This window comes from Rana temporaria, chromosome 1 (genome assembly GCF_905171775.1).
Source record: "Rana temporaria chromosome 1, aRanTem1.1, whole genome shotgun sequence".
NCBI classification, from domain to species: domain Eukaryota; kingdom Metazoa; phylum Chordata; class Amphibia; order Anura; family Ranidae; genus Rana; species Rana temporaria.
This window is the reverse complement of record NC_053489.1, coordinates 76889070-76908039: the sequence shown is the minus strand read 5'-3', so window position 1 is coordinate 76908039 and position 18970 is coordinate 76889070. Positions and strand designations below refer to the sequence as shown.

Sequence of the window (18970 nt, the reverse complement as noted above, 5' to 3'; positions counted from 1 at the left end):
CATGGGGTCAGGGAGACATTACTAAAACTTAGTATGGCGAAACTGGAATGTCTTAACGCATCATGTTAAAGCATAGCAGACATGATAAAATAGTGCGATTTTTGCAGAGGCATGTCTCCCTATTACCATGCCCATAACAGGACACAGACACTGTATTCTTTCTCTTTTCCCAACCGCAAGCCGGGGAAGAGAGAAGGTAAAAGACGACTTAGGCCCCATACACACGAGGGGATCTCCGCTGGAAACGGTCCGCTGGACCGTTTCCAGCGGAGATTCCTCCTCCGGATTTGGATCCGATGGCTTGTACTCACCATCGGATCAAAATCCGTGCGGAATTCATCCGCGGTGACGTGTCATGCCGTCGCCGCGATGGTGACGCGGCGACGTGCGCGACGCTGGAAGGTAAGTACTTCCACGCATGCGTCAAATCATTACGACGCATGCGAGGGAGGGGAGCGGACGGATTGATCCGGTGAGTCTGTACAGACCACCGGATCAATCCGCTGGATCCGATTCAAGCGGATAGATTTCTTAGCATGCTAAGAAATTTCTATCTGCTTGAAATGGTCCGGCCCGAGGAATCTCCGTGGATAAATATCCGCTAGGCCGTACAGACGGCCGGATTTGTCCGCTGGAACTGATCCACGGATCAATTCCAGCGGATAGATCCGGTCGTGTGTACGAGGCCTTACTGCTGGCTACAGCGGTGGTAAATTCTACCTCCCCACTAGACTGCAAGGTACAAAAGTACAATGTAATTGGCTGCAGCCACAGACAGAGCAGAAGGAGAGCCAGATTGGAGATGGGAGCTGTGAGGAAATTGGGAATTTTAGTCACCTGGAAGCCTACCTTGATCAAAGTGAGACTGCATGGGACAAGTGCCAGAGGCTGGGCAGTACAGGAAGGGAAAGGAGGGTTGAAGAGCCCATGCTGCGGGGACAGAAGAACACGTGGAGTGTTGGTGGAGAGGCCTAGTGGTTTGTTATCACCATAAACAGGGTAACCCAAGCATCGGTGGCCCTTTAGGGAATAAACATTTCAAGAGTATTTTGTTAATACAGCAGATTATCTGTGTACGCCCAGGCTAGTGATTGGCTGTTAAGGCACCCATTATTGCATAATCGGAGGAAGGCAATAAAGCCTCCATCTTCCCTATACCTTTTGGATGTTTTTATTTTTTTTCCATGACGAGCATGAAAAAGTAAAGTTACACCTGATACACACAGGCCTAACATGGGCCAGTATCGGCCAGATCAATGGAAACAGTCTAACATTTGGCCCATGTGTACAATTTATATCAACCAGCAAAAATTCTTACATTTGTGATCAGGCTAGAAAAAAGTATTTACATTAACATGAGGGGGGGAGAGCACAAATAGCGGGATGACTTTGCTCATGTTGAGATTCATTTAAACACTGTCAATGCTTTTGTTACCCCCCCCCCCTCATTTCTCTTTGCTTTATAGGGAGCTGTCAGATGTCTGTAAAAATGTCTGTGCAAAAAAGTGGAACCACCATTTTGTTACTTATTTATCTATTTTTACCGTGGAGCAAAAACGCACACAGACTTTCACTGGGTTTCTAAGCTTTATAGTAATGGACTGTCTGTCAACATAAATGGCTGGCAACCCTGGGGGCTCATCTGTAGAAAGTAGCAGAAAAAAAAACACATGGATTTTGAGTAGCTAGCTAGTCAGCAGTTTTCTTCTGGACTAATTGAAAATATAAGCATCTGACTGGTTTTCATGGGAAAGATGTCAATCTTTGCACTAGATTTCTTTGCCCCAGCTATCAATTTCATTATTAATTATGTTATTAATCCACAGGACGTATTTCTGGGTCAGTTGAGTGAATACATTGGAGGTCTCTGGGGTTCCACATGGCACATATCCAAAAGAATTCACTCCTCGGAAAACGTCATCACAGACTAGAGGACTTCCCGAATCTCCCTGTGTGGAATGAAGATCAAATATTAAGCAATAATCCTGGAACAAAACATAATAAGGAAAAATTGATATGTAGAGTGGGTTTGTCATCTGAATATTTCTCACTGAAGGCCATATGTATCAGCAGGTTAAATACAACATTACCTTTTTTTTTATTATTATTATTGAAGCTCCATTTTAGTTACTTCACATTGATCAAATTGGGTGAAATAGTGATGGAAATTAAAATGTTTCCTGTGAAGACTTATCTGCAAACTTGATTGATCAATGATTAAGAAAGCACTGAAGAAACATCACAACCACGCCAACATTTTCAGAAGAAGCGTATCATTTGCTAACTCTTATCTCTCTCCGCTAACTGCAGAGTTCGGGGGAAAGATGTGAGATAATCACACCACCGGGCTACCATATTTTGAGGAAGTAAATTAGATTTTTTTTTACAGCTTTGTAAAATGACTGTGGCTGTAAATAGGAATGGAAAATTATTATCTTTTAATTACATTTAAGAACAAAATAACTTTTGAATTAGTCATATCTGCTTTTTCGTTTCCAATATTTTTTATTAAGTTTTCAAAAAAAAAAAATGAGGAGAGGGGTATACAAAGAAAATTGGGGGGGGGGGGGGGGAAGGCACTCTCAGTCAGCATCTGGAGGGCCATTCAACAAGTACAGAGTATTGCAAGTATACACATAACAGTTACATGTCTTGTGTCCATGAGCACTCCCTCTAGGGCCATCCCCAAACATGGATAACCGTCAATTTAGCACAGAATCGCCCAATTGGAGCGCTATCTAGGCCCAGAGGGCCAACATACAATGGCCCACTCCAGCTGAATTGGTAGCGTAACAGTAATAGAGCAAAAAAGAAGGAAGAGGAGGAAGAAGGAAAGATAGAAGAGGAAGAAAGAGAAGAGAGCAAGAGAGAGAAAGGGGATGGTGCATCCCCACCTTAATCCAAGAAGGTGAAAGCTCTAGCATTGATTCGGATCAGTGTGCATTTGTGAGATAAGCGATCCAGGGATCCCACACCTTGTCAAAAATTTTGACTTTATCATTCAGAATGGCTGACAACCTCTCGTTCACCATAATCCAGGACAGTTTCGTCTTCAAAAGGCCAAAGGGGACAGTGGGGGATCTCCATGACTTGGCGATGGAGATTCTGGCTGCCACAAATATAAAAGCTATCAGTTTTCTCAAGTACCTTGACGCACCCTCCACCGGGCGTCCCAGCAGTGCATGTAGAGGCGACTTAACTAGGTTCACCTGGGTTAAAGAATAGATGAAGTTGTAAGTGCGTATCCAAAATCGTCTCACCCTTTGGCATGACCACCAAATGTGGTACATGGAACCGTCCTCATTGCACCCCCTGAAGCACCGCGGGGACGCCCCCGGAACGAAAGTGGCTATTCGCGCAGGGACCATGTACCATCGCAACAACACTTTGTAATTAGCCTCGATTAAAGAGGTATTAATGTAGGATCTAGAAGCCCCCTGTACCAGTTTACTCCATTCTGTCATTTCCAGTTCCATGCCTAGATCATGTTCCCACTTTAGCATATATGCCATCTTTTGAGTACCGGAGGACAACAAACTATAGATTATTGATATGTGACCGGAATGTTTGTCAAAGGTTCTGCAAAGTTGCTCCATAGCCGTAGATGTGGAAAGATCAGAGGTACGGTTCAAAGTCTCTAAGAAATGAGCAATTTGAGCGTATCGAAAGTATTCAGTATTCGGAAGACCATACCTCTCCTGTAGAACCAATTTTGACAAAGCTCCCTTGTGGTCACAGAGATCCGCTATCCTCAATAGGCCCTTATTGATCCACCAAGAGAAGTCCTGGGGTCGGAGACCCGGGGTGAACAGGGGATTATGAAACAGAGATGCCATCGGGGTATGTGGTGACTTAAATCGATATGTTTTGGTTAGGCGATCCCAGAGACTCAGGGAGAATGACAGAGACGGACATAGCATAGCTGGCCTATCCCGTCCTCTCAGCCACATCAGGTGACTGATCTCTCTGTCCGGATTCAGGGAAGACTCCAGTCCCATCCAGAGCGGTTTGGATCGACCCGTATGAAAACGGATCAGCTGGGCCAACTGGGCTGAGTGGAAATACTTAAGAAGGTCCGGCATACCCAGTCCTCCGCCCAATTTAGGGGTGTACAATGTTTTTCTGTTCACCCTAGGCCTCCTATGATCCCATATATAATCAAGCAGTTTGGACTGAAACTTCTTAATATCCACGCTTACTATAGCTATTGGAAGAGTCCTGAATAAATACAACACCTTAGGTAGAATGGTCATCTTGACCGAATACAGTCTACCGAACCATGACGGGGGTTTAGTCGACCACCTCTGAAGGTCCTCCAACAACTTGCGAAACAAAGGGGGATAGTTCTTCTTATATAGTGTAGTAAGAGTAGGAGTTAAATAAATGCCCAGGTAGGGGAGGGTTTCCTCTTGCCAGCTAAAAGAGTATTGTCCGCGCAAGGCTCGAACTATGTGGGGCTGTAGGGAGACACCTAGAGCCTGAGACTTAGAGTGATTTACCCGCAGACCAGTAAACGTCGCAAAATGTCCCAGTACTACATTCAGAATTGGCAAGGAGGTAACCGGAGAGGAGAGGAGCATCAATATATCGTCCGCGAACAGCGCACATTTGTGCTCCCGCCCTCCGCAGTGAACCCCCAGTATGTCCGGATGTGTTCTAATTTTGGTAGCCAAGGGCTCCAAAGCCAAGATAAACAACACCGGAGACAAAGGGCAGCCTTGTCGGGTGCCTCTGTGTATGGAAATGTCTCGAGATCTATAGCCCTTGACCACCAAATTAGCAATGGGAGCGTTGTATATTGTTCGAAGTGTCGTCATGAAATATGACCCAAACCCATATCTCTCTAGTATAAAGAAAAGGTATTCCCAGGACAAGGAGTCGAACGCCTTTTGCAGATCTAGCGAAAGTAGCAAAGCTCCTCTCTGCCCTCCCCCGTCCCAGCCCGAGTTTAACGCAGATATAATGTCAATGATTCTTCTAGTCTGGTCCGGGGCCTGTCTATGGGGTACAAATCCCACCTGGTCAGGGTGAATGTATTGTGCTAAAAATGAATTCACCCGGGTGGTCAGTATTTTTGTCAGTAGTTTAAGGTCGACATTTATCAGCGAAATCGGGCGATAATTTGTGCAATCACTATGGTCCTTATTAGGCTTAGGAATGACATGTATAAACGCCCTATTCTCGTGCGGCGGAAGGGGGGAGCCTCTGCGCAAGCCATTAAAGAGGGCACATAAGTGCGGAGCTAGGATTTCCGAGTATTTACGGTAATAGTGGCCAGTGAACCCGTCCGGGCCCGGTGATTTAGAAGGGTTCAGAGACTTAATGGCCGCCACAATTTCCTCTGTTGTGAATTCTGCCTCCATCAATTCCACGTGGTCGCTAGATAACTTGGGGATGGATACATTACCCAAAAATACCTCTGCCTGAACGTTGCTAAAGTCCCCCGAAGATTCGTACAGTTTAGAATAAAATGCGGCAAACTCTTGGAGAATCTTGTGTGGATTCTGGGTAAGTTGGCCATTCTTCAGTCTCAGTTTAGGTAGGGCGGGATTGAACGGCCTAGGGGTTAATTTTCTCGCCAACAGTTTATTCGGCTTATCGCCCAAAGAATAAAATCTATGGCGCGACCACCGAAGATATTTCTCCGCCTTCGTAGTAAGACTTAAATTCAAAGCCGTACGCGCATCGTCAATTTGGGTTCTAAAATCGAGGTGTGGGTTAGATTTCTGTTCACGCATTACCCGACGTAATTCTTCTTCCTGCTGCCGAATCGTGCATTCACGTTCCCTCTTAACCTTAGAGGCAAGCTGTATAAGCGTTCCCCGCATGGTAGCCTTATGGGCTGCCCAAAGGGTTACCGGAGAGGAGACCGACGAGGAGTTCTCCTCAAAAAACTGTTTTATAGCTCGCTCAATTTCTTTTTCGAAGGCAGGGTCATTCAGCAATGACTCATTCAAACGCCACGATGGTGGGCTTGACTTTGCCCAGAGGTCGGTCAGCACGATTTGGACCGAGGAATGGTCCGACCAAGACATGGGGAGTATCGTAGCGGACGAAACAAATGAAAGCAGGGGAGAGAACGTGAATACATGATCTATGCGCGAGTACGTCTTGTGCACATGGGAGTAGTACGTAAAATCCCGATCAGTAGAATGGGCGTCTCTCCACACGTCGATCAGGTCATAACTGTGTAGGAGACGTGCCATTGCTCCGCTCTGTCTAGTGGCGTGTTTCAGTATCGCTTTCCCGGGATTAGATCTATCGAGGACCCGGTCAAGAGAAGTATTACTATCCCCCCCGAGGATCACGTGGCCCGCTACATGGGGCATTATGATCTCCAACATAGAGCGGAAGAAAGTCAATTGACCCACATTGGGAGCATAGTATGATAGAAAAGTGACCTCGCTCTCATTGATTTTCCCCACTACCATAATGTATCTACCCTCCTTATCCCTAATGACGGTGGTGGGTGTAAAAGGAACCTTTTTGGCGAAACATATCGCTACCCCCCTCTTTTTATCAGGTCCATTAGATAAATAGGCCGTTGTGTATCTAGCATTCAGGTACCTGGGGGCCGAGGCCTTAGAGAAATGCGTCTCCTGTAGGAGCAGAACGTCTACCCCCATTTTGTGATATTGTTGGAAGGCCTTCGCTCGCTTAGTGGGAGAATTAATGCCCTGCACATTGTGTGTTAGGATAGTGTACTTAGTGAGGGGTCTATTTGTCATGATGGTTCGGTAGTCTGTACTCACGTTTCTGAAGAAATAGGGGTCCGGACCCAAGCGATTGTATCTTATCTTGGGATGGGGATGCACCAAAAGGTAGACGAGTCAAAGGAAAAGAAAAGAAAGTCTGGTTAAAGAAGAAAAGGCATTGGAGAAGTAAGTCTAATTGCATCACATCATCGTCTGACAGAAAACAGCTATAAGACAGTCGTTGCCAGAGTAAAAATGAGAGGAAAATTAAAACAAACAAAAACGCAAAAAATGAAAAAAAAGAGGGGAAGGGAGAGGGGAGAACGAGAAGTAAACATCCTCCCCCCCCCCCCCCGGACACGCCGAAAAACAGCGCGTATTCATGGGCATAGAAAGAACAAAAATGCCCGTTAACCTGCGCGAAGTTGCCCCCACCCAAAGAGGAGAGGCAAGTTCGCTATTTGTGGCACGCGTTACCACCCCGGCCCTTTACCCTCGCGGACCAGTTAGAACCGGCGGAGCCAGCCCATTGGACCGCACCCCCGCAATATATAACACAATTTTAAAGTCCTAGTCAGGACCGGATCGTCTCTTAATATAAACAGTTTACCTGGCTGTATCACATAGTAGCTAAACATTTATAATAGAAAAAAAAAAATTTAGATAAAAATGGAATTGAAAATAAACAGTGAGAGTGAAAACGTGGCCCTTCTCGCGGCAACACCTATGTAAGTAAAATAGCAAAATGAACCTTGCAGAAACAGGCACTTCAAAACTATTCGTCCCTGCTACTGTAACTCCCTCTTCTGGAGGGATCAGCCCCCAACATCCGTGAGGGGCACAGTGGGAAAATAAACAGATAAAGAGATAGACACAGGCCATGCCCGATCTTCAAGTGTTCAAGGGGGGTCTTCTGGCTCTGGAGCGACCCTGTTGGGACCATAGGGGGGACACCGGCCTGTCTCCCCCCCCGGGTGCACTTGTGGGAGTCTGTGGATCCATAGTGATCAATCCCAATTCTTGAAGCAATGTTTCCCCCGATTGAAACGAATTGAAGGAGTAGGATCTGCCTTTGTATGAGAACGAGAGTCTGAAGGGAAAAGACCAGCGATACTTGATGTGGCGATTTATAAGATGAAACAAAAGGGGTTTAAGCGCTCTTCTCTTCTGGATCGTTGATTGCGAAATGTCCGCAAAGATCTGGACCGGGTATCCCATAACAGTTACGTTACCCAACTGCCTGGCCTCCAGCATCACTTTCTCCTTGATCCTGTAGTAGTGCGGCTTAACTATAACGTCTCGTGGCAGGCCGTCCGGCCTGGGGGCCGTTAAGGCGCGGTGCACTCTATCGAGTTCTAGCTGATGAGGAGAAATGTCCGGGATCAACTGTGACATCAAAGCGTGTACGGTCTCCTCCAGATTCAGTACCGTTTCTGGGAGACCCCGCACCCGGAAATTGTACCTGCGAGATCTATTCTCCAAATCTTCAATCTTTGCTTTAGCGTCATCCAATTGGTCTTGTAAAGATGTGATCATTTTGGAGTTTTGGTTAACACGTTTAACCGTGCCGTCCATTTTGGTTTCAATGCTATCCAGCCGTGCTCCAATATTTTGAAAATCAGACTTTATCCCAGAGGTAATCATTGTACAAGCTTTTGTCAGTTCTTGTTGTAAAAGGGCCGAGAACCTGGCAAGCAGCACCGTATCCCCAGAGTATGAGGATGCAGGGGCAGGGGCAAGGGCAGGGGGCATCAGGAGCGCAGAACTTCCCTGGCTGAATGTTATCTCAGCGAGTTCAGCCATCTGTCTGTCCGTGGATGAGGCAGGGGATGTAGTAAACATCAGCAATGCTCCATCAGGGGAGCCTGACATGGGGGATTGGTGGGGCCCTCGATCCAGGTCAGAGCATGGGGAGGGGGTCCCAACCTGGGATTGTGAAGAGAAGGGGTCTCTGTGTATTTCAGCCTGTATCGAAATTATATTCCCAGGGCCGTGTGTATCAGTCTCTGAGCTCTGGCCTCCTATCAGCGCTTCTTTTCCATTCAGCGCCATCACACTCAGGGGGGTCTGATGCAGGGGAGAAACAACCCCTCCTCCAGCTACTAAACCCGGCTGCATCTGTCCCCAGGGTGAATGTGCCTGAGTCTGTGTGCTGTTCCGGTCCGTGCCTCCCCCTCCCCTCCTCACCTCCTCCGCCCGATCCTCCGGCTGGTCCCGGGAGCCGCCACGTGTATTGTCTCCCCTGCCCGACGCCATCTTAGGCTGAGGGGAGTGTAGCTGGGCCTGTGAGCGCGTCTTGCGAGAATGCTGGGAGGGTCGGCGCTGGTTATGTTTGTTGCCGGCGGTCCTCCGCTGCATGGTCCGGTCCCGAGTTGTGGGGTGTGCTCACTAGGGGTCGATCCGCCCGTTTGATTGCTTTTGATAGCTGAAAGGGCCGCGGCTGTGCGGAGCTCGATCAGCACATGACCGTCCTCGGCGCCGCGCGCATGCGCACTGTCATATCTGCTTTTTTAAAGAAAAAGTTGCTCTCTTCTTCACTGGTTCATAGACACTTAACAACTTTAAAATGAGCCCCCTTGTCACGTGTCATCTTATTAAATACTGACTGTTATGCTTATACTGTACTTACCACTGTTTAACATCAGTATTTTCTTTGTTATATAATTTAACGGTAGTTATGTTGTTTTTATAAAGACACTAAACAGGAAAGGGGCTGTTTTGGACCCCTACTAGTAAGCTAAGTTGTGTTCAGCAATATTGCTCACTTTTAACTAAAAAGGAGAGAGCACAGCCCCAGAATCCGCACTCTCTAACTTTTAGCCACTGAAACAAGTAAAGGCATCTGTTATGAATGGTCCTCTGAACAAAGGTTACTAAATATCAGATCAATCATTAATAAGTATTGTCGCTGCCAGGGCCGATCCTAGGCAGGGTGCACGGGGTGCTCCGCACCCAGGCGCCGCAGAGGTGGGGGCGCTGAAACTCCAAAGTGCTCCCCTCCCTCCTCCTTGTCTGTGTCCAGAGGCGGAGTGCATGTAGCAGGTGCTGCGGTTCCCCATCCTACTTGCTCTCTCCGCTGGCAACTGACAAGAGCGCATACCTCCCGCTGTCCCCGGAATTCAGGCTGGGTACAACAGCGGAGCCTATTCCGGTACTAGGCTCCACTAATTAATTCTGTCTGGTGCGCATGGAGCAGTCTCCTGTCTGCCCCACCCCCTCTGCGTGTGTCAGCTCTTCTCCCATAGGCGGTGTGATGAGAGGCTTCTGGGTTGGCCTGAGCTGCTGCCAATCATCCCATGCACTCTCAGAAATGCTCTCTAAGTGCCACCCTCCAAGTAACCAAAGATGCCACATATGCCCTCCCCCCTGTAATGTGCTTCTGCTTCCAGCCTGCCCGAGCTACATGGATCTATTGGACAAGTACTGATCTATGGGGACACCTGATGTGGGGGGGCTCTGATGGGGGACACCTGATGTGGGGGGGCTCTGATGGGGGACACCTGCTGTGGGGGGGCTCTGATGGGGGACACCTGCTGTGGGGGGGCTCTGATGGGGACACCTGCTGTGGGGGGGCTCTGATGGGGACACCTGCTGTGGGGGGCTCTGATGGGGGACAGCTGCTGTGGGGGGCTCTGATGGAGAACACTAATGAAGACTTCTTAAGGGAGCAGCTCTGTGTTTGAGTCATAGCCATAGAAACATTTGTAAAGGGGAGGAGTTAGTTAGATTTCCACGCCCATGTGGGGGCACCAGAAATATTTCTGCACCCAGGCATCTGTGACCCTAGGATCGGCCCTGGTCGCTGCAGGATTGGATGGATGTGTGGAATCTCCCCTTGGGCTCAATTAATAAATAACATGGATTTTTCTTTTTTTTTTTCACAATAAACGTTTATTAATGAAAATGTTGCGTAAAAGAGGTACATTGTACATAGTATTGAACAGGGGGTCCAGAAATAACATTTTATGGTGGGTGGGGGGGGGGAAGGTGGGAAGGGAGGAGGGGGGGTAGGAGGGAGATGGAGGCGTTGGAGAAGGGATTGTTATAGTGGGGGGGGGAGGAGGTAAAACAAAAGGGAGAGATTGAGTATTTCAATTCAGGTGCATTTTGTAAGTTTAGTAGATAAGTTGGTTTGTTATGAGGGCAATACAGTATCTTCATATATTCAAAAACAGGTGAAAGTACATAGGTTAGGATAGACATCAGGAATAACATTCTATAGATTCAGGTTTTCAATAGTTGATAGTCATTGGTATACAGGAATAACACCCAAGGTTGCCAGGTTTTGTGATAGTTGTTTGTGTTTTCTCTCTTCATGGCGACTAGCTCGTCCATTTTGTGCATATATTGTACTCTATCTATCCAGTCTTTTATTGATGGACATTTAGTGGACTTCCAGTGTAGGGGTATCAATGTCTTTGCTGCCGTTGGCAGGTGTCTTGTTAGGGACTTTTTGTAGGAACTGATCGAGAGGTGATTGGCATGAATGAGGCATGCAGCAGCATCAAGGTGAATACTTGTATCTGTGATTAATTTGATTGATCTAATGACTTGGGACCAAAAATTAGCTATTGGGGAGCACGACTACCAGATATGTAAAAATGTGCCAATTTCGCTTTTGCAACGCCAACATATGTCTGAGGTCGAAGGAAACCATTTTTTGATTTTTGAGGGAGTGACGTACCACTGGGTAAGAACTTTATAAGAAATTTCTTGGTATCTTGTGCTTAATGAGCACTTGTGTGCAAAAATATTGGCTCTTCTCCATTGTTCGTCACTCAGTGTGGTATTGAGCTCTTTTTCCCATTGGTCTTTATGTTTATTTGGCGCCTGTTCATTCATTTAAAGGAGCCAGGAGTAGGCCATTGAGGTTGTTTTTAGGATCTGGGTGCCTGACAAGCAAATTTGCTCCAGTTGGGAGAGTTTCCTATTATATGCCAATTTGTGTTTGCTGTTTTAAGAAAATTTTGAGTTTGGAAATAAAACCCGAATCTCGGAAACGATCCTCCTAATTCTGTTTTCAGAGTTTCAAGGGTTTTCATTTTATTGCCAGAAAGACAGTGTGTAGCTAAAAGTTTTCCTGTAGGCAGTGTTGATTTTGGAATGTGAATATTTTGGCCTGGTGGGAAGTCTGGGTTGTCAGTTATTGGGGTTAGGGGGCCTGGTATCGAAGCCAGGTTGTGTGTTGAGGCTATATTGTGCCACACTGAAAGTGTTGCGGCTATTAGCGGGTGTGTGGATCTGTTTTTAGATTTGGAGGTGTCGGTCCAGGGGTGGAAGGCGATTGTTTTAGCGTGTTGGGGTGTTTCTAATTGTACCCAATCTTTAGTTGATTGGTGGCAATGCCAGTCTATAAGTCTGGTTATATGTGCAGCCATATAGTATTTCTTGAAATCTGGGAGGCCAATTCCTCCATTTTGTTTGGGTTGTGTGAGTTGGGCAAAGCTGAGTCTTGGTTTTTTGCCTGCCCAGAGAAATTTTAATTGGGCACTGCGTAGTTTTGTGAAGAAAGATGCTGGTAGTTTGATGGGTAAGGCGTTAAAGTAGTACAATAGTCTTGGCGGAATCGTCATCTTTAGAATGGAGGCTCTACCAAACCAGCTAAAGAGTTTAGGGGACCATCTCTGTAGGTCTTTGGAGATGGATTGTAAAAGTGGAGAGAAGTTGGCGGAGTACAATTCATCTGTCGTGGGGGTTAGTTTTATTCCCAGGTATTTGAGGTTCTTTTGTTCCCATTTAAAGCTGTGGTTGGATTTTAGTAAGTCAAATTCTTTACTTTCAGGGGACAAATTAAGTGCTTCAGATTTACTGTTGTTGATTTTGAAGTTGGAAACGTAACCAAAGGTGTTAAAATTTTTTAGGATGTTGGGCATAGATATGTGCGGCTTGGAGACAAAGAACAATAAGTCATCCGCGTAGGCGGCTATCTTATATTCCCTGTCTTGTATTTTAAACCCCCTGACATCAGGAGAGGAATTTATCGTTCTAATTAGGGGTTCTAATGAAAGAATAAATAATAGTGGGGATAGGGGGCATCCCTGACGTGTGCTGTTCCTGATGTCAATGGGATCAGAGAAAGTGTTATTGACTTTAATTAGGGCCCTAGGGTTCTTATAGAGAGCACTAATCCAACTGAGCATACTATTCCCTAGACCCACATGTGCGCATGTGGCCAACATGTAGTCCCAAGAGACTCTATCAAAGGCCTTCTCCGCGTCGGTTGACAGGAGAAGGCCTCTGATCTTTGACTGCTTGGCGAAGTGAATCAGGCTCAGGGCTTTGGCGATGTTGTCTCTCGCTTCCCGGCCCGGCATGAAGCCTACCTGCTCTGGGCCGATTACTTGGGAAAGGAGTGGTTTCAATCTATTTGCTAATATTTTCGCTAGGAGTTTGATATCTACGTTCAGTAGTGAGATTGGTCTGAAGTTTGCGCACTCTGTGTGATCTTTGTCTGGTTTCGGTATTATAGCAATATGCGCTGTGAGTAGGGATGCCGAATCGTGGTTGTTTTTGGCTAGGTAGTTTAGTGCTTTAACTAGGGGAGTTGATAATAATTGTATGTAAGTTTTGTAATATTGTGACGTGAACCCGTCGGGACCTGGGCTTGTGCTTTCTTTTAATGATTTAACGGCTTCTTGTATTTCAGCTAAAGTTATCGGGTCTTCTAAAGGTCCTACATCTTCCTCACGTATGGATGGTAGTTTACTTTCTCTCAGGAATTCTGTGATAATTTCATCTCTGGTGGTTGTGGTGTTGGTAGGTTTGTGTTGTGGAGGAAGGTTGTATAGCTTTGAATAAAAGTCATGGAAGAGTGTTGCTATACGCTCTGGGTCATGTTCGAGATTACCTTGCTTATTTCTAATGGCTTGTACACAATTCGAAGCCGTTGTTTCTTTTAATGCTCTAGAAAGGTACTTGCCGCTTTTGTCGCCGTGTTCATAAAAAATGTTTTTCCTAAATAGGAGAGCTTTTTGTGTCTGTAGATTAAGCAGTTGGGTCAGGGCTTTTCTTCTATCAGCGAGTTCCTCTTCTACCTGGGATGATAGGTTTTTCTTATGTTGTAGTTCTAATAGTGCTATTTTGTTGGAAAGTGAGGTAATTTCTTTGTCTCTTTCTTTTTTCCGTATTGCCCCCCATTTGATAAGGTCTCCTCTGATGACTGTCTTATGTGCTTCCCAGTTGTTTAACGGGTTTGTGTCTGAGTCTTTGTTCACTTCAAAGTAAGTTCTTATGGAGGTGTGAATGTTGTCCTGTATCGTTTGATCTGTCAACAAGGCCGCATTCAGTCTCCAGTTAAAATTGTTGCTTCTGGGTGCCCCAAAGGTGACTGAGAGTGCCACTGGGGCGTGATCTGAAAGGGAGATGATGCCTATCTCTGCCCTAGTTAATTTGGGGAGATCCCGTTGTGTGATAAATATTAAGTCCAGCCTGTTCTCCAGGAATCTACCAGGGATAGTGATTGTAGTTGGGTTTTTAGTTTTTTTTAGAATTCTGTAGGTAACGTGGGTATGGCCTGTAGAGGTGTCTCATAAGGGGCAGAGTGGGACGTTGAAGTCACCACCTAGGAGTATACAACCTTCAGCAAAGCTTTTCAACTGGGTGATGATCGTCCCGCAGAAGGCAGTGTGGTTTTTGTTTGGAAAGTATACGTTAGCTAGTGTAACAGGTGTGCCCTCCCATGTGCCTTTCAGGAAGAGATATCTTCCGTCTTGGTCTATCAAGGTTTGTTTGACAATGAGAGGGGCGTTTTTATTAATCAGTATTGAAACTCCTTTTGTCTTAGCATTAAGGTTGGTTGCGTGGTATGCTACCGAGTAGAGGTTATCTGTTATCTTGGGGATGTTTTGACCCTTAAAGTGGGTTTCCTGAAGGTATATTAGTAAGGGTTTGGTTTTCCTGATTTCCTTTAGAAATTTAGAGCGTTTTTCAGGGATGTTAAGCCCGTTGATGTTGTGTGAAATTAGAGTGGGGGATTTGCCTAGGAATGAGTAAGCCATATTTGTGGTGTATGAGGTCTAGGAGAGGGAATGGGGGTAGGGAGGGGGGGGGAGGAGAAGGAAAAAAGGGGAGGGTGGGGGTAGAAAGAGAGGGGGGAGGATAATGTAGTTGGGATGGGGTAGGGGGGGAGGAGGTAGGTGGTGGAATATGGGGTGAATTAGAGAGGTCTGTGTGGATAGATGACAGACGACTCACGTGAGTCTTGGCCCTTCTATAATCCCGTGGGATAGGGCCTGTAGACACCCTTGTTAACACAGAGAACAGGGATGTCAAGAGTTGACTCTGGTGGTTGCGTGGGAGGATTTCTCGTGGATGGAGTGGGTTGTTGCTGTTTGAGAGAAGAAAAATAGAGATATACTAATATGTACTATTGTGATAATAGAGTAGTATCAGTATGGTCCGGGGTCGGAACAGGGTTGTGTAGTGTAGGGATAATAAGAATGTTTAACATAACCGTCTTTTATGAACATAGTTTAATTTAGGTGGCACACACTGAGCATCGTGACGTCCGTCACGCTTGAGTGGCATTAAGCGGTTCCTAACTGAGTAGATTATGGTGATAGTGCTAGTAGTAATAAACCAACCTGGTCTTATGACAACAGTGTGGAGTTTTAAGACTTTTGTTTGAGAACTTTGAAAGTTTAACATTGAAGGTAAATTGTCTCATTAGTAACAATGGCGTATGTTCACGGTAATTCTCAACAAATAACTACCATTGGATGTGAGGGCGCATCTAACAACACGTTTAAATCATATAAGAGCATCTATTGGTAAGTCTTTCTAACAGATATACTATCAATATCATAACAGTATCATAACATGTGTTTAAGTTACCACTTCATATATGTAGTCCCAGCTGGTGATTCCATGCGGTCTTCATATACCTCATTGTGTCTGTCCCGGGTGTAAGTGTGTCGGATATGTCAATCAGCAAGTGTGTTGACATCAACCCTTAATGCCTTCCCATATTAGAGGCTTAACTGTGTGTTCACTGGCCGAGTGAGGCAAACTATAGTCTCATGTACTGTCAGCTAATTGGTGGTGAAGGGTGCATATGGTTCGTCTTCTCCTGAGGGGTACATCGGCTCGCGTTTAGCATTGCTCCCCTTGGATCCCCTTGTAGGTGGGATAATACAATGGTGACAAGGCAAAAATTAAGCATAAAATAGAGTAAAAAAAAAAAAAAAAAGGGAAGGGGACAGGAGGGGACGGAGAGGACTTAAATATTAGAGCATTATACTAAAAGGTGATGTAAAGGAATGGAAGTCATGCAATGGTTCCTGTCCATGGTCCAATGATGTCCAGCGTGTAACAAGTGTATTACAACCTCAATTCACCAAACAGTGTTAATATCTACGTTGTTGTAGTAATTGTCAGGGAGTTGGGTTATAGAGGGTCCAATGTTGCCTATTATATGTAGCCAGATAATTCACATTCCATCGTGTTTTAGTGATTAGTAAGTTATATATGTGCCAGCTATACATGGACCACAGGAGGAAGATGGTGATTTTACATAATATGTAGTACAATTTGGTTCTCTGCTGTGTTTAGGGGTCCCTCAGGTGGTTGGATCCGGAGTTACGTTTGATGTGTTTAGTTAAGTGGGTTTAAGCGCGGGTCCCGTGTCCTACGTCGGGTCATATGTCCGTGCAGAGACGTAGGGACAGTATGGAAGCCGTCTCCGCGGCCCGCATCCAACTCACCCGTCCCGTCTCCTCCCGCCCAGGTTCAGTGGGCAGGCATACTGGGCAGTAGGCCCCCACCCCCCCTGTTCCACAACCAAAGACCATGTAGCTAAAACCTAGGGATGTCCCCCTCTCTCCCGTTACCAGTACATATCAAGGCTTGTTATCTAAGCAGGTATATACCATAAACACAATAAAAATTAAAAATAAAAGGTAATAAATAAAAGAGAAAGAAAAATTTAAAAGAAAGAAAAGGGGAGGAGGGATAAATGGAGTTAGATTACCAATGTACTGGAAAGTAAAATGTAGAAGGAGTAAGCGGTTGAAGTATCTGTCTCTGCGACTGGGCCAGGGGGGATCCGATGCATGCTGTGGTCGCTGCGGGTAAGTTCCAGCAAAGAAAAGCTACTGTTACAGTTCTGTAGGCATGGGGAGGCCTGTATGGGACAACACAAAGAGTAAATCTGACCTGAGACTCGATGCGGGGCAGAGTTCGTCAGGTAATGACCGCAGGGAGGACCGTCAAATCCATGTGGGGTGTTCCGATGGCTGACAGTTTTGTTTTGCAAGAAAAGAAAGAACAAATCTCAGTAGTGGCAGTAGGACTTGTTGGAGAGATATCTTCCGTACGGCCGGTTGTTAGCATGAGGTTGGTGGGGGAGAAAGGAGAAGTCTGCGGGGGGAGATGAATATAAATGGAGAGTGAAGACATGGTGGGAAAAAATGTAAATAGGTTTACCGTTTTGCAGGTGCCTTTCCAGTGTGTGCCACAACGGGGGATCTGCGTCTTATCTGTGTTCCCTGGATCTGGGAGGCTTGGCTGCGGGTGAGGCTTGGTTCCCTCTGTAGGAGCTTCTCTTGTATTTGCCAGCCTGATAGGGAGATTTGGTCGGGGATGGATCATGTTGGAGAGGCTGGTGTATGAAAGCTGGGGGTATCAAGAATTCTGCGTACCACTCCGGGAGTTCCACCGGAGCTATTTGGAGACTCTCGCAAAATTGTCGCAGCTCGTCCGGAATCCTGAGTAGATGTTGTTTACCATTGAATGCAGCTTGTAGGGCGAATGGAAACTTCCATCTATAGCTGATTCCTTTGGACTTCAGGATTTCTAGTAAAGGTTTTAGGGCTCTTCTGTTTTTGAGCGTGATCGGCGACAGATCCTGGAAAAGCTGGATGTCAGCCTCATTATATATAATCTGGTCGCTTACTCTGGCTTTTTGCAGGATTTCTTCCTTCAGCGGGTAATTCGGGAGACAACAAATTATATCCCTCGGGGGAGTATTGTCCGGGGCTCTTGGTCGCAGTGCTCGGTGTGCTCTGTCGAAATCGATAGGCGAGGCTTCAGGTCTGTCTAGTAGGCCGTTAAAGATGGATGCTAGCGCGGGCCTGATTTGATCCGGGGTTATCGACTCAGGGACTCCTCTTACCCTGATATTGTGTCTGCGGCCTCTGTTGTCCAAATCCTCGATTTGGCGGTTGACGTCTATTAGTTGCTGTGAATGAACCTCTGCGATGTCATCCAGCCTCGTGAGAGCGCGATCTCGTCTCTTGCCTGCACGTTCGGTAACCGCCATTTGTTCTGATAGCCTGAGTAGTTCAGTTTTAATATCCGTTATGGCGACGGAGAACGAATTCTTTATGTCTGCTGCGATCTCCATCATAGTGGCATAATTTAGAGGGCAATCGGGAGGAGCGTTGTCTCTGTTAGAGTCTTCTGAGGCAGGGAGAGAGACCTCGTCATCCTCCATGTCTTCTCTCCTCTCCGGATCATGAGCCAGCGCCATCTTGGCTTTCAAGTGATTGTTGCTAAAGCGATATTTGTTCAGGCTGGCTGGGTTGGTTTTCCCTTTTGGGGTGCCCATCGACCTCAGTTGCCTGTTAGGGGTCCCCCTCTTGATGCGTGTGCTCATATTCCGCAGGAAAGACGGTGTTTGCAGTGCCTGTTCCAACACTAGGACCGGAGCTCCTTCACTCAGCGTCCATCCACGCTGCTCGCCAGGCCACGCCCCCGGATTTTTCAATGAACTTTATTTATTTTTTATGTATTGATGGACATTGCTGAAAAATCATTATATTGGTCTTTGCCGTTTGATAAAGGGCCTCCAAACCCATGATTAAAGTGAAGTCCAGGGAGGTAAAATGCCTTTTGTTCACTGTTGCTTCATAAATACGTCCCCCCAATCATAACAACAATTAAAAGAAACCTGTGCTAAAAAAAATACGAAGGTTGCCATTGCTTACCTCCATTTGGAAATGCTATTTACCGTCATGCAAAATGTATTCTGCTACATTTCTTTGGTGAAAATAACCCAAATTAGTGTATATTATTTAGTCCGTAGGAAAGTTATACACTATATAAATGCAGTATTTTTTTTACCAGAAAACAAATTCTCTTTAAATTGTATTTCTCTGACATGTTTGATTTAAATAGAACCAGACATGACTGATTTGGTTTTGTGTCTGTACAGAGGTAAAAACAAGGCTTCTGAATTTTCTGTACAAGTAATCTGGATGGTTGTAGGGTAACCCTGCCCTGGTTCCTGGGCTCATGCTTGGAAGGAGCTGTCTGAACGGCAAGCAAGAATAGCTTGG

At 46.0% G+C, this 18970-nt stretch overlaps 1 protein-coding gene across 1 annotated transcript in view; it reads right to left on the bottom strand.

Moving 5' to 3' along the window:
- Nucleotides 1–482: 482 nt before the first annotated feature.
- The window catches only part of LOC120928310 (granzyme A-like), a 55778-nt gene continuing 37290 nt past the window's right edge, over nt 483–18970 (bottom strand). The window contains exon 5 of the mRNA XM_040339411.1: nt 483–1949. Coding sequence (XP_040195345.1) covers nt 1770–1949 — 180 coding nt within the window. The 3' untranslated portion in view covers nt 483–1769. The remainder of the gene's footprint in view (nt 1950–18970) is intronic.